This window comes from Muscardinus avellanarius (genome assembly GCF_963383645.1).
Source record: "Muscardinus avellanarius genome assembly, chromosome: 13".
In the NCBI taxonomy this organism is placed as follows: Eukaryota; Metazoa; Chordata; class Mammalia; order Rodentia; family Gliridae; genus Muscardinus; species Muscardinus avellanarius.
In genome coordinates, this window is record NC_137799.1 from 21,550,811 (window position 1) to 21,577,483 (window position 26,673).

At 48.7% G+C, this 26,673-nt stretch overlaps 1 protein-coding gene across 4 annotated transcripts in view; it reads left to right on the forward strand.

Moving 5' to 3' along the window:
• Window positions 1-26,673, forward strand: part of WHRN (whirlin) — a gene marked incomplete at both ends in the record, with an annotated part of 89,552 nt that overhangs the window by 11,565 nt on the left and 51,314 nt on the right. For all 4 annotated transcript variants that reach the window (XM_080708793.1, XM_080708791.1, XM_080708792.1 and 1 more), the window contains 2 exons: window positions 16,755-16,967; window positions 23,068-23,193. In XM_080708793.1, coding sequence (XP_080564919.1) covers window positions 16,755-16,967; window positions 23,068-23,193 — 339 coding nt within the window. The remainder of the gene's footprint in view (window positions 1-16,754; window positions 16,968-23,067; window positions 23,194-26,673) is intronic.

Below are 26,673 nucleotides of genomic sequence, written 5' to 3' on the forward strand. Positions count from 1 at the left end.
ACAGGAAGTCCCTTAACTTTTCTGTTTAGGTCTCCTCACCTATAAAACTGGGGTACTGATGCCCATGCAGATAATGTATTAAAGCCCTGGGTGCACCTATTAATCTGAGCATTTTTCTTTCTCTACTGAGAATTGAATCTAGGGGTACTGTATCACTGAGCTATGTCTAGCCCCCTTTTTTTATTCTGAGACATGTTCTCACTAAGGCTGGCCTTGAACTTGGCGATCCTCAGCCTCCTGACTAGTGGGATTACAGATGTGTGCCATCTTGCCCAGATAATCTGAACATTTTATGATCACCTGCTATGTCCAAACCACTGTATTGGGATCTATTTTCCTGCTGGACAATGTTCTTCCCAGCACTGGAAAAGGTACAAAATAGATAACATACAGATGTTTTCAATACGTAACACACTGATAAAGACACTGCCATCAGTAGCACTACTGGGCTTCAGACGCACCCCTCTGACTCTTTCCCACAGCCCTACGGGAAAGGAGAGTGGGAATCTGGAAGCAAGGGGCACATTGAATGGGAAGAAGCAGGACCAGGATTTGAACCCAGGTCCTCCTGCCTCCAAAGGTGCCAGAAAACCTGGGCCCTGATCACTGTGCCTCACCAGTTCCTGAGTTTGCTCTATATGGTTTTGTTGTTGTTGTTGTTGTTGTTTGTTTTGTGGTGCTGGGGATTGAATCCAGGGACATTCTACCTCCGAGCTATACCCCCAGCCCCATTTTCTATTCTTTATTTTGAAACAGGGTCCCACTAAGTTGGAGAGAGCCTCACTAAGTACCTGAGGCATTCTGTGAACCCAGATCCTCTTGCTCAGCCTCCTAAATGCTGGGATTACAAGTGTGCGCCACCACGCCCGGCTCTACACAGGTTTCCAACTCGACTGCGGGACTCAGCTGCAGGGGTGCTTCCCCCCCCCTTTTTTTTCTTTCAGCTATGTCTGTCTGTCTGTCTGTCTGTCTGCCTCTCTCTGTCTCTCTCTCTCCCTCAGGGCCCTGACCTCTGTCAGATCTTAATTTTGTGAAATGTCCATGAAAATTGCCTGATAGATAACTATGATCTCAACTCAACCCCCTTTAGAATGAGCTGGTGTCTGGTGGCATCCTCTTACAGCATGGTGGAATCTCTGAATTTGTCTACACAGCCAGGATAGGAGGCTCGGGGACACTATCAGGGTGAGAGCAGGATCACCTCTGGATCTTGTGTAAGAGCCTGGGACCCTCAGCCCCATCACACATGGGACAAGTTCTGTTGAGCTTCTAGAAAATATGAGAAGAGGATTCTGCCTCGGCTCTTAAAATAAGATGGGGAAGCAGGGTGTGGCGGCCTACCTTGTAATCTCAGTTCTTGGGAGGAGGCAGGAGGATTGCACGTTTAAGGCCAAACTCAGCAACTTAGCTAGGTTCCTCAGCAAGTTAGCAAGACCCTGTTTAAAAATAAAAAATAAAATAGAACTGGGGGTGTAGCTCAAAGGTAGAATGCCTCTGGATTCAACCTCCAGCACAAAAAAGAAAGAAAGAAAAAAATAAGACAGGGGCTGGGGCTGTAGCTCAGTGGTAGAGCGCTGGCCTGGCAGCGTGAGGCCGTTGGTTCCATCCTTGGCACTGCAAGATAGAAAACCATAGTTAAAATGTATGTGTGTGTGTTTCTTTTTGTATTTGTTGTAGTGCCCTAAGATATATGGGCTCAATTTGAAAAGCCTGAAAAGCTTAGAAAAACACCTAGGAGAAAAACGAAAATCTTAGATAATCCCAGCTACCCCAAAGTAATTACCATTGGCAATTTGATTTCTGTCTTTCCAGAAGTCCCCGTGTAGGTTTGTGTGGGGAATTTCTCTCCACACCGGCCAGTCTGAACACTGTTATCTGGTCTGTTACTTTCACCGAGCAATGTATCATGACCGCTTTCCCACTTTGATAAATGTTCCTAGAACATGCTTTTTAATGATCGCATAATATATTGTCGTGAAGAGTTACATGATTTATTTAACTAATTCCTTCCTGTTGGACGGTTTGTTTTTCGATGCTACCCAGACTGCTGCTTCCCACAGCCTTGCACATTTATCTTTAAGCCCATCTCTAATCATTCCTTGGGCTGTCTTTCTAGAGGTGGTATTGGCTCCGGGGAGAGGCATAATTTTAAGGCTTTTGATAACTGTTGCCAAACTGTTCTTGGGAGGAAATTGTTTTTTTTTTTTTTATAGTTCATCTTACCAACATTAGCAGCCTCCAAGATTCCCTCCGGCCCCCCAGCCATGCCGCCACTGGATGTTATATGTCTTTTCTCCTTTTCCTTTCTGATAGACAAAAAAAAAGTCCTATTGTAATTTGCATAATTTAAATAGGTTGAAGCCTAGCAAAATGGTGCACATCTGTAATCCTAGTACTTGGGATGCTGAGACCGGAGGCTCACAGGACTAAGGGTCCACAGCCTCAGCGATGTAAACCCTCAACAACTTCAGCAACATAGACTTTCAGCAACCTAGTGAGACCCTAGTGAGACCCTGTTGCAAAATAAAATAGGACTGGGGGTGTAGATCAGAGGTAGAATGCCTCTGAGTTCAGTGCCCGGTACCACAAAAATTAATAATTAATAGAACTCCTTTACATATTTTCATATGCATTTATGTTTTTTGATGTATACTTTATTTATTGGCATTCTTTGCCCATTTAATCACAGGAATTTTTGCATTTCAGTGTTGTCCAATCTGTCTTTTTCTTTCTGATCTTCACCGAGTCGGATTTTAAAAGATGGTTGATCCATCCACCTTGAATTCAGATTCTTCAGTTGGAAGCTGAATTAAATTGGAAACCCATCACCTTTTCAACTGAGAATGGTCAGAAAGAGATGAGGGACGGGGCGTATAAAGAATCTTTGGGGGGAAAAACTTCATCAACGTGTCTGCTCTTGGGCTGAGAAGATGATGTTGAACTAAATGGATATTCCTGATGGATCTGGGTGTTTTGGACATCAATCCTAGACAATAAAACCATGGCAAACCTGAGGCTCATCTTGAGTGATTACATTTATGAATCCTAGAATCTTCTTAGTTCTTCCTTAAAGAAGAAAAAAAGAAAAAAGAGACAAAATTTAAAAGAACATTTGTAAAGCAATTTACTTAAATTATAAGGGGCTTAGAACCAGCCTCAGTGGGTAATTGACGAATTGCATTAGGAAGGAATCAATATCAGCCTGGATCTGCTCTGTCCTCCTCTCCTGAGTTGTTCTGCGGGGAGAGGGGAGGCTACTCTGTCACTTTCTTGCAATTTTTATGCAGCCTTATCCCCAAGGTCACAGTCTTTTCCTTTCTGTGATTGTTGATGCGTTTTTCTTTCCACACAGCTTTAACTCACCAAGTCATTTAGGGGCAATGAAAGCCGGGGCTTTCAAAGGTCAGGTTTCGGTCCCAGCCTCTGGCATCCCAGTGTTCCGGACAGAAACAAAGCTTTCCTCCTGCACCTGGAGCCTTTGGAGAAGGTCAGAGTCTTAAAGGAAAGAGGAGGGAGGGAACAAGCCTTTTTTTATTTTTAAACTATTACTGTGTGGGGCTCTTGAATGAAAGGCCAATTTAAATAGCATGAAAGAAAATGTTCCAGGAGAAAAGATGCCGCCTTCCCAGCCTCCTAGCAAATCAGCGTCCACCTCCCTGCCATCTCCCCGGCCTGCGTCCCTGCGCAGCACCACTTCCTCCCTGTGGACTTCCCAGCCGACTTGAGGGGCTCTTTCATCTATATGTCAGGCTGTTTTCCAGATCCTTCTGTAAAGCTGCATGTCAGGGAGCGGTCCTGGAGGCCTCCCACACATCCCCTGCAGGCCACTTGATTTCCCCAGGGAGGCAGCAGCTCCAGCAGGTGACGTGGCCCTACAGAGCTGGGCGGATGGCCTCGCTGTCACAGCATGGCTGTGCCCTGGGGCCCCGTCTCTGACAGGCACGTGGATATTGGTGATGCCATCCTGAAGCCGTGGGTATTTGAGAAATAATGAGTTGTCACCCTGCCACCACCTCCTATGTCATCAATCCAAAAGAATATAGACATAGCAATTTGGGGACTTTCATGTAAGGGAATGTTTACAAAGGACATGTGTTCTTAGACCAAACTCAGCAACTGCAAAGCACTTCTGGGGACTGGTAGGAGGGGAAAGCAGAGTTAGCGTCCAAGCGTCCGTGGAAAGTATTTCTGCCTCCAGCTGCTTGGAAAGGTGTCTGGCCCTAGAGATTCACTTAGAGTTTAGTTTCTGTTCAACAACTGCAGAGCAGTTGATTTGGGAAGCGGGTTATTGGGGATTGAACCCAAGAGCATTCTACCTCTGAGCTGCACTTCTAGCCCTCTTTAATTTATTTATTTATTTTTGCAGTATTGGGGATGGAAGCCACGGGCATTCTACCTCTGAGCTGCACTTCTAGCCCTCTTTAATTAATTTATTTATTTTTGCAGTATTGGGGATGGAAGCCACGGGCATTCTACCTCTGAGCTGCACTTCTAGCCCTCTTTAATTAATTTATTTATTTTTGCAGTATTGGGGATGGAAGCCACGGGCATTCTACCTCTGAGCTGCACTTCTAGCCCTCTTTAATTAATTTATTTATTTTTGCAGTATTGGGGATGGAAGCCACGGGCATTCTACCTCTGAGCTGCACTTCTAGCCCTCTTTAATTAATTTATTTATTTTTGCAGTATTGGGGATGGAAGCCACGGGCATTCTACCTCTGAGCTGCACTTCTAGCCCTCTTTAATTAATTTATTTATTTTTGCAGTATTGGGGATGGAAGCCACGGGCATTCTACCTCTGAGCTGCACTTCTAGCCCTCTTTAATTAATTTATTTATTTTTGCAGTATTGGGGATGGAAGCCACGGGCATTCTACCTCTGAGCTGCACTTCTAGCCCTCTTTAATTAATTTATTTATTTTTGCAGTATTGGGGATGGAAGCCACGGGCATTCTACCTCTGAGCTGCACTTCTAGCCCTCTTTAATTAATTTATTTATTTTTGCAGTATTGGGGATGGAAGCCACGGGCATTCTACCTCTGAGCTACACCCCCAGCCCTATTATTTTATTCTTCATTTGAAACAGGATCTTTTTGAGTTGCAAAGGGCCTCCTCACTATTGTAGTAGCTGAGGCTGTCCTTGAACCATGACCCTCCTGTCTCAGCTTCCCAAATGCTGAGATTTCAAGTGTGCGCCACCACCCCTGGCTTTATTATTTTATTTTGAAACGGGATCTCACTAAATTGCTGAGGCTGGCCAGGAACCTGTCTCAGTCTCCCAAGCCCCGGATGACAGACATATGCCAGTATGCCTGGCTTTCAGTGCTTTTATTTGTTGTTGTTGTTGTTTTGTTTTGTTTTTACCAAATGACTGGTGTTATTTATCACATTCTTTAGCCTGAATAATATCTCATTTACTTATTTGTTCATACGTTTATAATTAATATTCTTAGTTGTGTGAAAAATTAAATGAGTGGCTTCCATGGAAAAACACATTATTAAAAAGACAGAGGGTTCATAAATGATATTAGAAAATGTGCGAGTGTGTGTGCATGTGAGTGTGTGCGAGTGTGTGTGCATGTGAGTGTGCGAGAGTGTGTGCATGTGAGTGTGTGCGTGTGAGTGTGCGTGTGAGTGTGTGTGAGTGTGTGCGTGTTGCTTTTGATAAAAGAGCATTTCATCTTTAAATGGAATTCTGAGCTTCCTAGAACCAAGGTAAAAGAAAACTAATAAATTATCCTGATTCGACTAGATAAATCACCGATACTCCTGGTGAGAGAACATTCCTTGTCTGTGACCGATGCAAGAGGAGGCTTCCTTGCATGTCACTGTAGATGGAACTACTTAGCATCTTCTATGTTTTCTATTTTTTGATACACCTATGATCAAGCCGGAAGGGTCTCCTGCCTTCCTGGTCTGTTGAGAGGCATGCAGATAAAATAACCCCGTGTATAAGTGTGTTGAGACGAGTGCTTTCAGGGGCAGAGAGCGGCACGTGCAAAGGCCTGAAGTGGAAAGAGCCCGGTGACTTGATATCACCAGGCGGCTCAGGTGGCCGGCCAGGGCGTGAGCCAGCCAGGCATCTAGGAGCTGCTTGGGCCTGAGAAGATACCCGGCAGGGAGTTGGCATTTGGCTCCAGAAGCAATGAGGAGAGTTGGGGGCAGCAAGGGTCAGGGTCTTTTTGTATTTGGAAAAGATCCTTTGGCCGCTCTGCAGAGGTCAAGAGAGGAGGCTGGGAAGCTGGGGCAGTTGGTGGTCCCTGGAAGAGGTAATTGACACAAAATAAAGGCGCAGATGGAAGGCAGGCTGAAGACAGAGCTAATCATGACATTAAAATATGCTGCTGGGGCACAGAGACCACTCAGCTGATTTCTGACCTCCCTCAAAGAGGGGCTGAGTGGGGACAGTCTTCCCAGGCGGTGTGGTCCCCAGCATCTGCTCAGGACTCAGAAGTCCGAGCCTCTCCCTGCCCATTGTCTGTCTCTGGACAGGGTGTAGGGTTGGTCTTCTTGCTCTCTTCATCCCCTTGAGCTGGTGGAGGAAAGTGCTGGAGAGAATGCGGAGCCCCCTTTTGCAGGGTCCAAGACTCCTATCCAAGCCCTATTTCTCATCCTCTCTGTGACCTTGCATAAGACATGTCACTACCAGGTGTCTCTTTTCTCATCTGTTCAGTGGAAGGAATATCCAGCTGAGGGTGGAGGTGCATGCCTGTAGCTCCAGCTTCTCAGGAGGCCGAGGCAGGAGGGTCGCCAAGTTCAGGGCCAGCCTGACCCTGTTAAAATGAAGTAAAGAGGGCCAGAGGTAGCTCATTGGTAGACCACTTGCCTAGCATGCGTGAAACCCTGGGTTCAATCCCCAGGTCAAATAAATAATCAACAACAAAATGCCTCCCAAACACATGGTCATCGTTGTAATTTTACTAACAGTATTAACCACCATCCATCCAGTGCCTCCTGCGCCCCATGCCTGGTGCAGGATTATCCCTCAATGATCATTTGGTAGACACGCCAACTCCAAATTAACAGGGGAGCAAGGCCCAGAGAGGTGAAGGTAACTAGAGTCTCAGAGGTATGCAGGGTCGGAATGCTGTTTGGGACTGGCTTCCTTGCAAGCATCCCTTCTGCTGGAAAGTCCATTGTCCCACCCACAGATCCCTTCCACTTAGGTGTTTTGTAGTACTGTAGAACCCAAGATTTAGCTCTCGGGTGAAATTGGAAGATGGAGCCAAGATTTGCTTAAACTGGGAGATTGGAGATTTCTGGAGCCCGTGGAAGAAAGCACGAAGAAGGTGAGGCATTATCTACAGAGCTGATGAGGAAGCATCCTTCAGCTCTCTCCAGCATTAGGGTTATTGTAGGCCTGGGTGGCATAGTGCTGCCCCCTGCAGGTGGCTGTGTGAACCACAGCAGGGAGAGAAGAGCGCTCCAGGGTATGTGCTCCCAAAGATGTGACCACAGTACATGAATGAAGATACACTGTCCGCTGCCTCCAGATTGCCACTTCAGTCCAGAATAGCAGATGCATCTGTACTTAAAGACGGTATCTAAGCCAGGCCTGGTGGCAATGCTCTTGATCCCAGTACTTGGGAGGCTGAGACGAGACGGCAGGTTTGCAGGCACCCTGAGCAGCTTGGTGAGGGTCTCATAATTTAGTGAGACCCTGTTTCAGATCAAATAAATAAAAGAAGGCTTTCAGTGTAGCTCAGAGGTAGAATGACCTGGGCTTAGTCCCCAGTACCCTCCCCCCACACACGTGATAGTACCTAAGTCGGGCAGGGTGGCACACACCTGTAATAACAGTACTTGGGAGGCTGAGATAGGGGATCACAGGTTCGAGGCAAGCCGCAGCAACTTAATGAGACCCTGTCTCAAAATGTAAAAAAAATGGTTTGAGGGTATATCTTAGAAATAGAATGTCCCTGGGTTCAATCCGTAAAAACCCTCCCCACATTAAAAAAAAAAATGATGGTACCTAAAGGTATGTTCATTACAGGGGATCATGGTGGCAAATATGGGAAATATCCTAAGTGTTCCTGGTAGGAGAGAGAATTCCATACTGGTGCATCCCTGTGTGTGCTGTCAGAAGTAATGGAATTCTTTATTTTTATTTTTATTCATTAATTTTTTAATTTTTAATTTTTTGGTGGTACTGGGGATGGCTACACTCCCAGACCTATTTTATATTTTATCTGGAAACAGGGTCTCACTAAGTTGCTGAGAGCCTCACTAAGTAGCTGAGGCTGGCTTTGAACCTGTGTGATCCTCCTGTCTCAGCCTCCCAAGTGCTGGGATTACAAGCGTGTACCACCACCCCCGGCGAGAAGTAATGGAATTTAATGTCACTGAACTAGCGAGGAAAGAGCATTAAAACAATTTTATTTAAAAAAAAAAAAGCCGGGCGTGGTGGCACACGCTTGTAATCCCCGCGCTTGGGAGGCAGAGACAGGAGGATCACGCAGGTTCGAAGCCAGCTGCGCGCGCTGGTTTAGGAGACCCTGTTTCCAAATAAAAATGTAAAAATAGGTCTGGGAGTGTAGCCTAGAGGTAGAAGGGCTTCCAGGAACCCCAGTACCACACACACACAAAAAAAAAGTAAAAAAAAAAAAAAGATGAAGCCAGGCATGGTGGTGCACCCTTATAATCCCAGCATTTGGGAGGCTGAGACAGATCATGGTTTGCGGACAGCCTTAGGCCCTTTGCAACTTAGGCCTTAAGCTACTTACACCTTTTGTAACTCAGTGAGACCCCCTTTCAAAATAAAGAATAAAACAGGGCTGGGGGTGTAGCTCAGAGGTAGAATGTCCCTGGGTTCTATCCCCAGTACCTAAAAAAAAAAAAAAAAAAAGATGAACTAGAAAATGTCAGTATGAGTCCATGTATACAAAGGCAGTTTTGTACGTGTAAATAGACGTGGGTATGAAATGTCAGAACCATCTGAAAGGACAGATGGTACAATGCACCAGTGGTTACCACGGAATGCCCCATTCAGACTCTGGGTTCTTTGTAAGAATAATGCTTTTGTAGGTCTTGCCTGTATTCCAGGTACTGAATACTGATGTGTGTGTGTGTGGTGTGTGTGTGTGTGTGTGTGTGTGTGTGTGTGTGTGTGTGTGTGTTGACTAATTTAATCCTAACAACTGCCCTGTGAGATAATACCACCATTATCCATCTTATGCCTTGGAAACTGGGGCGCAGGTTGCTTAAGTAACTTTCCAACGTGGACGGGCTGGGACAGGAACCCCTCGCCCACTCCAGAGGTGAGGCTCTCGCCACGCCTTCTCCTCCTCTCCCCACAATCCCCCTGGGTCTGAGAGTTTGATGCTTACCGGTGTGCTGGAGCGCAGGCTGTGGCTCCCAGTCGGACTGACTCGCCGCTCTCTCTCTTTCTCTGTACCAGATCTGAACAGACTCCTGGGGGCTCCCCAGTGTGCAGAAAGCTCATTAAATATCTTGTTGAATGAATGGGTGGATGCGTGGGTAAATGAATGAATGTGAAGGAGGGAGGAGAGGTTAGAGAGGGAACAGAATGTGCAACACGTCTCACAGAACTTGCCCGTTAGTCTTAAAGACAGGAGGAATGTGACAGAACCTATAGTGGCAACAGACACATAGACATAGTCCGCACGCCCTTGGAAGAGAGAAGCCCTAATCTGGGAAGGCTTCCTGGAGGCAGAGGGACAGGAGCCTAAGGGTGAAGGCAGGTCAGATATGAGAAAGTATGGAACAAAGGAAAAGCGTTGTGGCTAGAGTTGCCTATGTATTTATATCTTTATAGATTAGAAGTTTAGATTATTTCTGTTTAGAGAACTTCTGCAGCTTGTGTTGTGGGGGAAGGAGCTGGCAGGGGATAGGATCTACTGTGTGCTAGACACTGTATAGGCAGTTCACATTATTTTAATGTTTTAATTAAATATTTAAATAATTAATCCTTACATCAGTTGTGGGATTTTTGTTTTGTTTTGTTCTGATGACCCTGGGAATTGAACCCAGGGTGGCTCTACCACTGAGCCGTATCCCCAGCCCTTTTTATTTCAATTGAGACAGATCTCCTGAAGTTGCTCCGGCTGCTCCTGCCTTAGCCTCCCGAGTAGCTGGGAATACACACGTGCACCACTTGACTGGTTGACAGTTGCTTTTTAAAACGCAGACATGGGCACAGAGAGGTTAGGTCAATTTCCTAGCATCCCACAGCAAAGCCATCAGCAGAACCAGGATGGTGACCCAGTGTGTGTGAACCCAGAGTCCCAGCTAGGCAAGGTGGGGGCGGGGAGAGCAGGCGGGCAGTGGCCTGTCTTCCCTCCCACATCAATGACCTGGTCTTCGAGCCATTCTCCTTCCTGAAGTTGAGAATCTCTGCTCCCAAAGAAAAAAGCCTTAGAATAAGCTGAGCAGCTAATCATTGCTTGTCTTTACTTGGGAATTTCCTGGAATATTCTTTTGCACTTGCTTAGTAATAATGCATGCCTCTGTGGTCCAATCCTGCTTGGTGCATTTTTTTTTTTTGCTACACCCCCAACCCCCCCCTTTTTTTTTTTTGGTGGTACTGGGGATGGAACCCAGGGACATTCTACCTCTGAGCTACACCCCAGCCCTATTTTTTATTCTTTATTTTGAAACAGGATCTCACTGAGTTGCAAAGAACCTCACTAAGTAGTTGAGGCTGCCCGCAAACTACAATCCTTCTGTCTCAGCCTCCTGAATGCTGGGATGACAAGCATGCGCCACATGTTCAGCTTGGTGCATGTTTTGAACCTGGCTCATCTGCTGCTTTGCCCCTTCCTCAGAGTCCTTCTGCGCCATGGCCTCTCTGGTCCTTGGCCTCTCTGGTCCTTGGCCTCTCTGGTCCTTGGTCCTCTGCAGAGTCTATGATTTGAGGGTTTCAGAGTTGGCTCCAAAGACCTGCGTGAGGCATTTTGCCTTCCAAGAGCATTAATCTACAGAGGAAGTTAAGTTTAAAGAAAAACACATGTGATTTACATTTCCATAATGAGTGCGTCTGCCTGAGCAATCTTCCAGTGATGGATAGCAGCTTCGCTGCACCATCTGCCGGGTCAGATGGAGAGTTCTCTGTGATTGGGGCAAGCCCCTGGGTCGAGTTTTACCAGTGAATGCGTGGTAACACAGCGCTCTGATGGTTCTCATCACTTGCAGGGGCTCCCCTTGCGTCCCACAGTTTTCAATGCTCTTCTACCTACCGAGAGCGGAATTACGATCTTCATTTTGCAGGGGAGAAAACAGATGGACAGAGAAGCGTGGGACCTTGCATGAAGTGGCACAGCTAATAATAAGCAATTGATTCTGCAAGGCCGGCAGATCCCGTAGGGTTGCTGTGGTAGGAGAGGGATGTGCGTGATGGAGTAGAGCCGGCCAGTGGCTTTCATGAAGGCGTTGTGTGTATTCACCACTGCAGGTGGCTGTCTGCAAAAAGCAGGACCCATTGGAGTGGTGGCTTTCTAGCTTAGGTGTCCTCAAAGATCCCCTGCTGCCCTTGATGGTGCCAGGGTGCGTGGCACATCCCGCCACGTCTGAGATCGTAGTCTGCCCTGATGGTGTTTCCTTAAGCCTCTGGGCCCCTCCCATCTAAAATGAAACCTCAGTGTCACAGGTTCAGGACCAGGCTCAAGGACCTGGGTTAGTGACTGTGGCAGCAACAGTCAGGACAGTCCTGGGCACTCAGTCCTGGAATGGAGGAAACTGAGGGCAGCTTCCCAGGCCTGGCCCACAGGCCTCATGGACTCTATGCCTGCATGGCCCCAGGGCATTGCTCTGCCATAGTGACCATGACCACCATGTAGCCCAGACCCAGAGAGGTACAGTGGTTCCACTGAGAGTGGGACCTTAGCAGTCACCAAGAGACCCAGCCAGAGAAGGAAGCCCCAGGTCACCCAGGAGGCTGGTGGCCCGAGGGCTGTGCCTGGGTCTCTGCCCACCAGCCAAGGCTCTTTCTATTTTGCCCTGCTGCCTGAGACTGCTTGCCACCAGGATAATGACTTGGACAGGGGCATCTCCCCTGAACCAGAACCTCTGATCCCCCAGTTGGTCTTGGGGAACAAGGCAGGAGAGATGAACGTAGAAGGCGGGCACAGTGGCAGCTCTCAGGAAGAGAAGGCTCCAGCCATCTCTCTTTAGGAGTCAACACCACCTTTTGCTGAGGCCCTTGCTGCTATTCCTGAACCCAAAGGAGAGAGAGGTGGTAAGGAGGTGGAATTTGACTCTGAGCTCCTCCTCTCCCTTTCCGAGTGTATACATTTGAGTTAAATTAAAGAGCAGAGAAGGGAGCCGCTCGGGCAGCACTCTAATGGACCTGCAGCACATTCCCAGAGCCTGCTCAGACATTGAAACTGCTGTCTCAGGAATCTTGCTTCCTGAAGTTTTGCCAGAAAAAATAAAACAGGCAACAGAGGGTGATGACATCCCTGCCCTCCACGAAAGCCCGTGCTAATCCCTAAAGAAGAGGGCACTGTCAGGTCCCAAAACAGTCCCATCCTGAATCGCTATCAGATCTTCCACCCCAGTCTTGTGATGGGGACACTGAGCCACAGAGCAGAAGAGGCCTGCCCAGGTCTGGCCTCTCGTGTCCTGGCGTGCGCCTCTCACACTTGGTCCCTTCCCCGCTCACGTCTTGCGGGTCCCCTTCTGTAAAGCATGGGGGGCTGGCCCGCTGGCGGCTCCCGACCTCCCGGCCCTCGCGGTACCCGCTGGCTCTCTGTGGTGTTCCCATCAAAGGCATTAACCTTCTCCTCGCTCAAGGTGGCGGCTCGCCTATTTATAGAACTGACCGAGAGGACTCTACCGTTGCCTGCGATAAAGAATACAAATGACGCTCTCCGCCTGGCGCCTCCTCTCCCTTGTTCTTCTTTAACTCTTCCGACAGTGCTCTTCCCAGCGTGGTCTCCCTTCTCCGTGGAGAAGACCCTCTCCATCGGCTGAGTGCCTACTGTGTGCAGAGGCCCATCGTCTCCACCCTGACGGCTGGTGCCATCCTCCATGCTGCTTTCGGAGGCCTTGCTTCCTTTTATCCTGACTCCAGCGGCATCTTCCAGACTAGACGAGGCTACAGGCTGGTGCCTCTAGAGCTAGGATTTCTTGACGGCTACCATTTACTTTCTTACCCAATCCTACTGGTCTTTTCTCAGGACCTACTGTGTGCTGGGCTAAGCTTTGTCTCCCACTGGGCTGCAAGGATTCCCAGGACCTACTGTGGGAATGCCTTGCCCCTCACTAGGATGCCCACCGTGCTTCCTCTAGGTCTGGCACACAGTAGGCCCTCAGTCAGCCATTCTTAGTGAGGAGAGCGGGAGAAAGAGGCAGGCTCTGCGGCACCCTCATGGAGAGACTCCTGCTGACAAGGCCTGTGCCCCGGACCAACTTCCCCGTTGGCTATGGCAGAAGCTCCCCTGGCCCCAGGCTTCTCCATCCGCCTTTGCCAGCTTACCAGAGGCCTCTTGATCCTCCTGAATTTTCCATCAGAGGAGCCCCGGGGAGCGATCAGAGAACACTCTAAATCTTCCCCTGCTTATCTTCTCAAAAATCTTTTTTAAAAGCAGAATTTTGGAGAGCCGCCATCTCTTCTTATTCCCTCTCCAGGGAATGGTGTTTTGCTGTGAGTGCAGGGCACTGCCTCCCGGAGAGGGCAGAGGGTGGCAAGTCTGTGCCCCCCCAACACCCCCATTCTCTCTGAAAGCTCAGCCCCTGATCCCAGTTGTGGTTTGGGTTTTGGGGAGTCAGGGAGCTGAGCACAGCAGATTGGGGTGTGCCAGAGAGCTTGCTGCCCCCTTTTTTAGACATTGTATTTTTTCTGATTTTGAAAGCAGTGTGCCCTCATTGTGGAACATTTGGGAAAATGTTAAGAAACAGGAAGAACAAAACATCAATCCCCCACAATCCCACATCAGAGAAAAACACTGTGGGCATTGGCGTGGTACTTCTCTGTTTTGTTTCTCCTGTAGTTTCTCTCTCTCTCTCTCTCTCTCTCTCTCTCTCTCTCTCTCTCTCTCTCTCTCTCTCTCTCTCTCTATTTGTGGTACTGGGGACAGAACCCAGGGACATTCTACCTCCAAGCTACACCCCCAGCCTATTTTTTATTTTTTATTTTTTTGGTGGTACTGGAGTTCCTGGAAACCCTTCTACCTCCGGGCTACACTCCCAGACCTATTTTTATACTTTTTATTTGGAAACAGGGTCTCTTAAACCAGCGCGGCTGGCTTCGAACCTGCGTGATCCTCCTGTCTCTGCCTCCCAAGCGCGGGGATTATAAGCATGTGCCACCACGCCCGGCCTATTTTTTATTCTTTATTTTGAAACAGGGTCTTGCTGAGTTGCAAAGAACCTCACTAAGTAGCTGAGGCTGTCCGTGAACTGCGATCCTCTTGTCTCAGCCTCCCACATGCTGGGATTACAAGTGTGCACCACCGTGCCCGGCTTCTGTAGTTTCCTCTTAACAGAGATGATATATAGTATAATCATGTACATATTTGTGTGATTTCAGTTAAAAGAAAAAAGAAAAAAATTATAAGACATAATTTGTAGTCTATTCTCACTTTTAAGATACATCATGTGTACAAGGCATTGCAAATTCTTTGCCAATATGATTTTTACAGCGTGAAATTTCAGCACGTGTAGACACCATCGTTGATTCAAATGGCTTCCAGTTGCTGGGTGTATTAGTCAGCCAGCGTTGCCATAACCAATACCATAGATGAGGTGGCTTAAACCGTAGAAATTTGTTTTCTCACACTTCTGGAGGTTGGAAGTCTGAGATCAGGGTGCCAGTGTGGTGAGGTTCTCTTGGCAGCTTAAATGGCCACCTGCTGCCTGTGTTCTCACATAGAGGAGAGCAGGCTGTGGTCTCTTTACTTACAAAGCCACTCATTTCAGAACAAAGGCCCGTCCAACTCCATTTACCTCCGGAAGGAGCCTCCTCCAAACTACCATAGGCCTTCAATGTGTGGATCTTGGGGAGACACCATTCAGGCCCTAACATGGGCGTGTTTGTAGTCCACCCAGCACTAAGGGGCTGTCTCCTTGAATAAGCATCTTCATCTCAGCTACAGGTGCACTGTGGTAAAGCATGATGGGAAATGTCAGCTTCTACCCCAAGGCATAGAGTTTGAGGTTATTACTCCATGTGGTTATTCAACCCCAGGCTGAAAATGTACAGCACGGGTGGTATCTAAGCTCACAGTCAGCTATGGGAAAGGACCCCCGTGCTAGCTGTGTGTGCAGGTGGTTTCTCTCCGTATCTTCACCTGCTTCTATCCCGAGGGAGGATTCCATCAGTTGCACAGCAGGGTGCCAGACACATGCAGGTCCTTTATAAATGGTAAGCTATGGTTATCAGTATTTTTTTTTTCCAATTGACTCTGGAGTATTTGGTGTTGTGATTTGGACACAGAATGTCTCTTGGAAGAGTTCATGAACTGACAATGCAAAAATGTTCAAAGGTGAAATAATAGAATCAGTAGAGGCCTTGGGGACTATATATATATATATATATATATATATATATATATATATATATATATATATATATATATAATCTCCCTGGTCTTCTCCTCTTGTTTCTCTTTGCTTTTCTCTACCATGCCTGAGCTCTGTAAACTTCACCCAGCCTAACATGGACTGAAATCTCTGAAAGCTCCAGAACTTTGAGCAAATAAATCTTCCTTCCTCTGAGTCGTGGTCATCAGGTATTTTAGGTCACACCAGTAAGAATGCTGTCTAAAACAGTGGGGACCCCAAGACCACTCCAGATTCAGTGATTACCTAGAAAGGATCACAAGAGTCAGGATATACCATCGTCCCTCAGTATCTGCAGGGGATTGGTTCCAGGACCTTCTGTGGATACCAAATTCTACTGATGCTCAAGTCCCTTTGATAAAGTGTCATAGTATTTACATATAACTTATATACATCCTTTGTATACTTTACATAATCTCTAGATTATTTGTAATACCTCAAACCATGTAAATACAGGACAAATATTTGTTATACTATTCTGTTTGGGAAATAATGACAGGAAAAATATTGTATGCATGTTCAGTACAGATGCAATTTTTTAAAAAAAATGTTTTTCATCTGCAGTTGGTTGAATCTGCAGATATAGAACCCATAGTTATGGGAGACTGACATGGTTATACTCATGATAATATTTATTACACTGAAAAGAAACAAACCCAACGTGAGCATAGGGAAAAGACTCACTGGCAAAGTCCAGAGGGAGTCCAAGCTGCCAAGGGTCTCTGCTTGCTGAGTCACACAGGACAGACAGGCTTCATTCTTCCAGTGTCAAATCCTGGCAACAGGAGTGAAATACTACCTACCCGGGAGGCTCACTAGAGAGGTTCAAGGGGCTCCACAGGGGCTGGGCGCACTCTGCCTGCACCACACTGCAGACCCCAGCGGGAGAGCAGGTGTTCAGCATAAGATGCACTGTGAGCAAGAATCCAAGGGGTGTGCTGCGTGTATCAGACAGGCGGGTCGTGACACTCTTAATCTAGGTGCCCAGAACCCAGCCCGAGGACAGCGGCCTCGAGTCAGGCCCGCGGTGTTAACCCTTCCTGCACAGGTATCCCAAGAAATCAAATGTCTTATATTTGGGCCCCTTCAGGGAGGGGTGAGGCAGAAGGCCCCACCTCCATAGGTCCAAACTAAGGGCAAGGGAAGGAAATGGGCGTAGAGGCTTGCCTGTTCTCCAGGTGGGGGTCCTGAGAGGAAGCAAGGCTCCTCTGACTGTGTGTCCCCCTCTCTCTCTAGGCTCTGAAGGGCTCCAAGAAGCTGCTGTTGTCTGTGTACTCAGCCGGGCGCATCCCTGGGGGCTACGTCACCAACCACATCTACACCTGGGTGGACCCTCAGGGCCGCAGCACCTCCCCGCCCTCAGGCCTGCCCCAGCCCCATGGAGGGAGACAGCAGGAAGGGGAGCGGAGGAGCGGCCTCCAGCTTCTGCAAAGCGGAGATGAGAAAAAGGTGAGCAGAGGGCGGTGCCAGAGAGACCAGGCCCCTGCCGAACCCTGAAAGGGTAGCGTGAGGTTGGGGATGTGAGCAAGAGACGCCATCTCCAGCCAACTTCTGCAAAATTGGAAGGTACTGGAAAAGTGGGCAGTCCCAGAGTTAGAGCTGAGGATCTCAGGGTGCGGACTGCTGGAGGAGGATCCCCTCCATTCGCTCAGCATCCTTTCCTCAAGATTCCTATTCCAGGGCAGGAGCACCTGATGATTGACAGAACCAAGACTCTAACCTGGGTCAGGGTAGCTGCCCAGTGCACTATGGGGTGTTGTAATCAGAAGAAGAGGGCAGGGGCACTGAAAAACATCCCCTACAGAGCTCTCCAACCTCCTAAAAGCAATTTCTTACCAAGAAAAAAAAGAAAGAAAAGAAAAGGACTATAGCGGCCCCCTGATGTCTTAACCTTCTCTCTGGGTGCTGTTTGCACTGTGCCACGTGGCTGCCCAGGGTCCAAGAATGTAGCTCCTGCCAACAGTTCCCTGCTGCTTCAGAGCCTGGATCCTGACAGCCAGGAGGCCGGGCAGCTTGGGGCGCCAGGCCAAGCACCTCTCCCCCTGGAGACTCCTGCTCAGTTCTCCTCTTCCTGTCGATAAGACTATAACATTTATTTAATACGTTTTGTGTCTTTGCTCAAACATCAATATGTGAGCTGTGAAGATCACAGGGTTTCTGTGGGAGGAGGCTGCTCTTTCTGCAGCAGCTGGGGCTTCCTCAGGGTCCCCAGGCTGGGGCTCTGGGGCTCCTCCTCCAGGGGGCTTGCACTCTGGCCATTGGGGAGGTCGTGCTGCGTGTGGGGAGGTGATGCTCAAGCCAGCCTGAGTGTTGGGCTGAGAACTTGCTTTTCCTCCAGCGCCTTCCTGTGCAGCCACTGTGCTTGATCGAGGGCACCCATGGGCCGAGCTCTGTGCTCGGGACACGTTCCCAAGTACTCGAAGTCGCCTGCCCGGTGCATGTCACTCTCCCCAGACTCAGTGCTTGGCACCTGAGGCCCACTCAGGAGTCACCTGGTCTTTATGAGCACCCTCAGGTGCCTGACTGTGTCATGGGAGGTCAGGATAAAGCAGAGACAGCAGAGGTGAGACGCTGCTCTGCGGAGCATCTTGTGAGGAGGGGGTGGGGAAGACGTCATCTGGAAATGACTGTAAATGAGCAAGAGAATGAAGACCAGTGTCTTTGTCAGTTTTGTGTGGCTGCAGCTACATGCCACCGGCCGGGGAATTTATAAAGAACAGAGGTTCCTTCATTCTGGGAGCTGAGCAGTCCAAGGGCACGGTGCTGGTATCTGGTGAGCATCTCGCTGCACCACAACATGCAGAGGGCATCAACTGGCAAGACAACGAAGATGCCAACTCTCCTCCTCTTTGCATAAAGCCACCAACCAAGGCCACCCGTGGGGAAGAACGGGGTATCCTGTGACCCCCATCTAACCCTTACTTCCTCCACCTTCAGCTCCAAATACCATTTAACATGCGAATCTGGGGATTCAATTTTCAACACAAGCAATTTGAAAGACACATTCAAACCATAGCATCAGGGCGAGGGAGTAGAGAGTGACGGGAGAGAGGTCAGGGAGGGCCTCTCTGAGAAGATGACTTTGGAGATGAGACCTGGAGAGAGAGAGAAGGAGCTGACATGTCCCATTTAGGGGCTGAGAGCCCCAGGCAGCAAGGACAGCAAGTGAAAATGTCCTGAGCCTGGGCCTTCAGGGATAATATTGTTGGAATTGAATGGGTGGGAGGATGTGGGTAGATGAAGTGCCCTTGGGACAGCTTGAAGTGACTTACATAAAAATGCAAACCGGGCATGGTGGTGCTCACCTGTAATTCTAGTACTTGGGAGGCTGAGACAGGCGGATCACAGGTTCAAGATCAGCCTCAGAAACTTAGTGAGACTTTCAGCAACTTAGTAAGACTCTGTCACAAAATAATATGTATGTATATAGGGCTGGGGGGGGTGCAGCTCAGAGGTAGAATCCCCCTAAGGATCAATCCTCAGTACCCCCCCCAAAAAAAAAATTGCAGAAGGCAGAGCCTGAGAGAATCATGCTCTTAGGAGGACCCAGCTACCAAAGGAGGAAGAAGTCCCAGGACACCAGCAGAGCAGACCCTCACGGGTCTCCCTGCTGGGATCTGCTATGGGGATTAAGTGGGATAGTGTCAGTATGGCAGGATGGTTCTAGTCTTGGTTCTACCGCTGTCGGCTGTGTGCCTTCAGCACAGCGCACCATCTCTGGGAGCCTCCATTTCCTTCTGTAAAATGGATGTAGCTGTAGGTCTACTCCACCTGCCACATGGACTTGGCCCTCTGTGGCAGTCAGGACTTGGTTTTGAGCCCTTGGTGCAGCCTTAGAGTCTGAACTAGCATAAGTGCTCAGTAAATAATTCATATGTGGGTGATTAAATTAAAGTGGAATTGCTGGGCTGGGGATGTAGCTTAGTGGTAGATAGAACATTTGCCTGGCATGTGTAAGAGCCTGAGTCCAATCCCCAGTACTCCCCAGCTCCTCAACAAGTGAGATCACCTTGCCTCCGCTCAACACATACTAGAGGTTCAATAAATACTTACAACATTTGAATCTGAGTCCTATTTGGTGGGACCCTTGTACATACTATTCTTTGCACAGTTGCAGAGCAGAGTGTGGCCACATGCCTCCCAGATGGGTATTCTCCTTTCAGCCTCTGAGCTATGCTGTTGCACCCTCAGGCTTGGTGTCCACTTCTAACCCCCAGGGAGGGAGGGGGTGTTTGTCTCTGCCTCGTGGAGTGGAGGTGACCTCCAAGGTCAGTGGTCTCCAGGCCTCAAGCTTTGGGTTTTTGACTTGGTTCCCTGGGGCTGGTGGGTGGAAACAAAGTTCTGTGCTGCTCTGGGGACCACCCTGCCTCTCCTGTCTGGAAAAGTTGGAGAATGCAAATGGTGGCAGGGTGGTAGATTTAGTTTTCTGGGTTTTTTTTCTTATTTAGTTGTGGTAAAATCCATATTACCATCTTATTTTCCAAGTGTACAGTTCTGTATCATCAAGTGTACTTACATTGCTGTGTAACCAATCTGCAGAACTCTTTTCATCTTGTGGAACTAAAATCCTCTTACAATGCTCTAACAATGTCCCCTTGCCCTGATGTGTTAGGCAGCTTTCCATCACTGTGACCAAATATCAGAGAAAAATCAACTTAAAAGGAGGAAAGAGTCAGATGCAGAGGCACATGCCTGTAATACCAGTACAGGATGATCACAGATTCGAGGCCAGCCTCCGCAACTTAGACCCTCAGCAACATAGCAAGACCCTGCTTCAAAAAGAGAGAGAGGTGGGGGGGAAGAGAGAGAGAGAAAAAGAAAGAAAGAAAGAAAGAAAGAAAGAAAGAAAGAAAGAAAGAAAGAAAGAAAGAAGGAAAAAAAGTGCTGGGGGTAGAATATCCCTGGACCCAATCTCTAGTACCACCAAAGAATAAAAAGGAGAAAGATTTTGACTCATGGTTTCAGAGATCTCAGTCCATGGTTGTTTATTACTTTAGCTCATGGTGGCCAGGAAGCAGAAAGAAGGAGAGAGACGGGCTGGGGGCCCAGGATCTCCAGGGCAGCCCTCACTTCCCCCGACGAGGCCCCACTTCCTAAAGGCTCCACTGCCTTCCAGTAGCGCCCTCACCTGGGCAACAGGCCTTCAACACATGGGCCTTTAGGGACATTTGAGACCTGAATCTTCCTCCTAGGAACCACTGTCTGTGTCTATGAGTCTCACTGGTCCGGGTACCCGGGACAAGTGGCATCATGCTTGTCTTTCTGGGGCAGGCTTACCTCACTTGGCACGTGGCCTCGAGGTTCACCCGTGTCATTGTGTGTACCATAGATTGCTTTCTTTTTAATGCCCGATACAGCTCCACAGTAGACTTCCGTAGTGAGGGCTGCTGCTGGAACCAAATACCGCAGATCGAGTAGCTCGTCAACAACAGACACCTATTTCTCATTGTGCTGGAGGCTGGAAGTCTAGGTTGGAAGTCCCGCAGAGTTACTGACTGCAAGGGTCTGTTCCTTGGTTCACAATGGCTATCTTCTTGCTGTGTCCTTGATGTAGGATAGAAGAAATAAAAGGTAAAAAAGAGACAGACAGGAAGGAAAAGCAAAATATAAAGAAAATATATAAAAGGAAAACTTTAATATAAGAACCCAGTGCTAACATACCTCAACCTTTACTCCTCAAACTAGTTCTCTTTTCCAGGCCTATCTCTCCCAAATTCCTAGGAAATCTGTAGATCCTAGAGTTAACTGGAAGAAACTATAATTACCTTGTGCATTATTAATAGGACAGATATGGTACCTTGAGAAACCTATAATGTAGGCGATTCTCCAGCTTATCTATTAGTCAGATAATGAAGATCTCTATCAGCCTGAGGACCCTACAGGACCACCAGAAGCTGTCTTAGGACTCCTAGACTAAGGTCATCCTCATGTATCTTCTCTTGCCTCTCCCTCATGAAATCCCCCTATAATAGAAGAGGCAGAAACTCCCAAAGGGGTCTTTTCTCCCTCTTGACATGGACCACATTCTCCCTTGAATGTGTACCATCCTGAATGAACCTCTATCTATGGCTCAGATTGGCATGTGCTGAAATTCTTTTCCAACACTTAAGCTAAGGGCCCCGTTGATCCTGAGTCAGGGCATCAACCCCTTCCCCTGTGACATCCTCACATGTCAGAAAGTGATAAGGGACCAGGGTGGGCCTCAAACCCAGGTCACCTGTTGGAGCCCTGGGACTATGCCGTATCAGGTGGAGGAGGCAGGGTAGGCCGTAGATGTCCAGCGCCTGCCCAGCCCACCTTTCCCTGTTCCTTCTGGGTGCCCTGTGGGTCCCCTCCTTCCTCACAGGGTCACTTTGTCTGAGAACCAGACAGATCCAGCTCTAGACAATGCTTATAGGATGGGCCACCTGCCCACTGTCCTGGAGCCAAACCTCATAGAGCAGATGTTAGATCAGAGCTGTCCCTTTTTGCTCTTAGGGGCAGAGAAGCCGAGCATGAGTTCTGAGTCCAGAGGTGGCAGAATTGGGTCTGACTTGGCCACAAGTCGGCAGTGAGGACAGCGCTGCCGTGTCCACAATGGAGCCATGGTGGCTGACGTTTGTGGTCTGGAGACGAGCCCCAAAGCTTCGTTGTCTCTTCATTTGGTCCTCTTCTCAGATCCCTCCAGTACAGACAGTTACTGTCTTCATCCTCATCTCTGGGCAGGGAGGCTGAGGCACAGAGAGGCTAAGCAACTTGCCCAGTTCACACAGCTGGACCCCTCGCTGTTAGTTTGGGCCTGAGCTGGTTCCCTCTGGCCAGGATGGCTGCAGAATTAAGTGAGATGATGTATGCAAAAGGCGTTTCCTGGTGGCTAGCACAGAGCACAGGGTAACGAGGCTGAAGAGCCTTTCCCAGAGAACTGGTTGGATGGGTTTCCCTAGTGGGCGCTGCCCTCCCCATGCCCAAGGAAGGGTTACTCTGCCCCTCCTTGTCTTGGGGACTGTCACGCTCACTCTCTTTGGGTCCTTTATGTGACATTGAGTCTTGTTGAAGGATTTTTTTTCTGTGTCTGGGCAAGGTTTAAGCTGTCCAGGCCCCTGGACTATTGCCCATAAATGCCCTTCATGCCCAACACTCACTCAACCTTCACACTCCTGCAGCTCCCTGGGGAGGTGACGGAGCCTCCCAGGAACTGTGTTCAGACCCTCTCCTGCCTGTCCAACCCCACCCCCTCAGTCCTCTCTGATGCACCTCTAGGGTCCTGATGGGGCACGCTTTCTTGCTACCTAGCAGGGACACATGTCCCTGGAATACTCTGTCCTTCCCTACCCTGACCTGCCTATCAACCCACTGAGCTTATCAGAAACACCAGGAGACCCTGTCCTCCCTGAGCCCCACCCCAGTCAAGACCCTGAGCTGCCCCCTGGCACTCTGATCCCTCTGTGTCATGATGGTATCCCGGCATCCCAGGTCTCCTGTGTCAGCACAGGCCTGCACTGAGTGGGCGACCCCAGTGTGTGCAGGGTGAGGCTCCCCCACTAATGCCAGCCTCCTGTCCCTCTTGCAGGTGAACCTGGTGCTGGGGGATGGCCGGTCCCTGGGCCTCACGATCCGCGGAGGAGCCGAGTATGGCCTGGGCATTTATATCACTGGCGTGGACCCCGGCTCAGAAGCAGAGAGCAGCGGGCTCAAGGTGAGGGAGGGCGGCCCGGCTGCGCACCGGGGAGCGGGCGCAAGGGGCCTCTGCCTAGCGCTGCTGGTGGTTGGTTTGCTGTTTTGAATGGACTTCAGCACACTTGGCACCTGCCCAGGGCTGGGTCCTATGTGCTGCTGGGCAGCGTCCACCCCACTGTCCCTTGCTGCTGTCCCTTTTGCAGATACTGCTGCGGCCGTGATGTCCTGGTGTGTGGAGAGAGCGAGGGGAGAAGGTGGGAGCAAGGTGGGGCTCCTAGCTGAGTCGATAGGGCATTTAATTAGCTCTCACTTTAGAGAGGGCTGGCTGTGCACCCAATATGGGTGACTTACTTTACAGGTGTCTTCTCTCTGAACCCTCATGCTACTCTGTGGGGTCAGTCATTCCCAATTGGGAAACTGAGGCATAAAGAGATGTGTTAAACTGATGCATCTCAGGTCATACAATTGGGGGTTGCAGAGCCGCATTAGAACCCCAGGGATCTCAGCTCCAGAGTCCACTGTCTTACCTTCAGCCCTCAGCACCGTGACACCCGGCTTACAGGGACACAGACCACTGGAGGACGTTGCAGCATGCGTTTGGGCTCAGCCCACTGCTAGGATGGCATGGTAGTAGCAGTGGGCATGGTGACCGAGAGCATAGATGGCATTCGAGCCAGGCCTTGGCAGTGAGAGAGGTGGATGGGGAGAAGGGACCTGGGCCTCAGAGCAAGTTTCCCCTGGCCCCTCTTCTAGAGGATATCTTGGGGACCATAGCAGTGTCCTCAGTGATGGTAAACACAGAAACAGGTTCCATGGTTTGTCAGTGGGGAATGAGTTCTGAATGCACCTGTGATAAGCGAAGGGAGAGGGGAGGTGTGCAAGGGAGACTGTGTGTTAGGTCTTAACTGGAGAGTCTCTCTCTCTCTCTCTCTCTCTCTCTCTCTCTCTCTCTCTCTCTCTCTTTTTCACCCTCTCCTCAATTACTGCTGGACAGTATCTTTTATTAGAATGTTATCCTTTATTTACTAGTTACTGTGTGCCAAAGGCTTCACACCCAATATCTTTTAAAATCCTACTGCTCTCCCCTCCTCCCTCCCTACCCATATTTGTTAGTGATATTGGTAGCGACACCTTCACAGATGGACATAGCATGTACTTGGGAGGCTGAGACAGGAGTATCACAGCTTCCAGGCTAAGTTCAGCAATAGAGCAAGACCCCATTTCAAAATAAAATTAAAATAGGGATAGAGGTGTGGCTCAGAGGTAGAATGCCCCTGGGTTCAATTGCTAGTAAAACACACACACACACACACACACACACACACACACACACACACACACAGAGACATTTGAACGGTTCCCTTCTTCAAGCCCCATGTTTTCCTCTCCGTCTCCCTCCCCCAGGCCCCTTCCACTATTCCGCTGCTCTCTCTGCTCATTTGTCTGAAATCTTTGTGTTTCCTGTTATGTCTCCAGCTTCCACATATGAGCAAACCTACAACCCTTGACTTTCTGAGACTGGCTCATCTCACGTAGCCTCACATTCTCCAGCTCCATCCATTTTCCTGCAAATGACATGATTTTCTTGCTCTTTATGGCTGAGTAAAACCCCGTTGTGTATATAAACCACGTCTTCTTTATTCATTCATCTGTTGACAGACACCTAGCCTGGTTCCATCATTCGGCTACTGTGAATGAATTGCGCTGCTATAAACACGGGTATGCATGTATCGCTATAGTAGTGAGACTTGGATTCTTTTGAAAAGACACCGAGGAGTGCGATGGCTGAGTTAGAGGGTAGCGCCATTCCTAGTCTTTGGGGGAATCTCCAAATTGATCTCCATAGTGGGTATCCTACTTTACACTCCCACCAACATTGTGTAAGAGTTCCTATTTCCCCACATCCTCGCCACGTTTGTTATCATTTGAATTCTTCATGATTGCCATTCTAATTAGGGTTAGATGGAATCTCAGTGTAGTTTTAATTCGCATTTTGCTAAGAATGTTGAACATTCTTTCGTATTATTTGTTGGCCATTTGTATTTCTTCTTTTGAGAAGTCTCTATTCAGTTCGATTGCCCGTCTTTTAAATTGAGTTATTTGGCTTTCTGGTCACACTCAATTATTTGCCTTGCTTTTGCAACAATGCATGAAAAAGGATTGTTCTTGTCCCCATTGTACGTGAGACAGAGTTAGAAACAGTGTTAAGCAACTTGCCCAAGGTCTCCCAGCTAAGAATTGCCAGAGCTGGGATTTGAACTCACAACAGCACTCAGCCCTCGTTCCCAACCACTGCCTGATGCCACCTCCCAGTGACAGCAGGGGTGTTACTGTCCCCAATTTACAGTCCAAGAAACCAGGGCTCATGGAATGAAACAGACTTTCTCAAGGTCAAGTTCTCTCAGTGCTGGGATTTAAACCCAGGCCTGACAGAGCCCAGAGTTGCTTTGTGCGGGGAAGAATGGGCACCCAGGACCTGCTCCTGGGCCCTATATGATGGTGGCATGTCTTCCCTCTCTGGGCCTCGGCCTCCCTGCTGGGCCAGCGAGCAGTTGAGTAGTTGGGCCCTGTGATCTCTTGATGTTGGAGAGAAGTTTCCCCTCTCTGCACATTTGCTCTGCCTGAGAGGACCAGAGGGGCCCGGACGCTAGAAGCACACTGCATTTTCCTTCACAGTAGGGTCCCATGTTCACTGAGAGATGCACAAACCAGAAAACAGCTGGCAGATCCCCTCAGTGTGAAGAAGGAAGTGGACATTACATGCAGACAGGGAGCAGGCATGGCTGCCTACCTTCCTTCTGCCATTTGGACAGTGTGTATATGCTGGTGACTGTCTGTGGTAGACCCTGTGTGCTGCAGCTTCTGAGCTGAGCAGGATGGACCCAGGGCCCTCCCGAGGCTCATACTCCAGCGGGAGGGCAAGGGGAATACAGGACTATGCACCTAATTAATCATGCACCTAATAATTACATAATTACAATTGTGATAAATACTAAGATGGTAAATGGCTTGGAACCGTGTGTGTGTGTGTGTGTGTGTGTGTGTGTGTGTGTGTGTGTGTGTGTGTGTCCAGGGAGGCATCCCAGGTCTTAGATGTCTGAGAAGGCTTCCCAGAGCCTTCCCAGTGATGACACACTTCAAAATTTAAAAGAAGAGAACGAGACTGGGTATGGCGGTGCACGCCTGTAATCCCCAGTGTTTGGGAGGCCGAAGCAGTAGGATCGCAGGTTCAAGGCTAGCCTCAGGAATTTAGCAAGACCCTCGGCAACCTAGCAAGACACTTATTTCAAAATAAAAATGGATAGAGGTGTAGCTCAAAGATAGAATGCCCTGGGTTTTATTCCTAGTACAAAAAAAAAAAAAAAAAGCAGAAGAGAACACAACTAATTATGTGAGAGAGGAAATGAGAATTTCAGTCAGAAAGAACAGCAAATGCTAAGTCCCCGAAGGGGACAGAAGTGTTCCAGGGTACAAAAGATGACTGCAGGGAGCCAGGTGT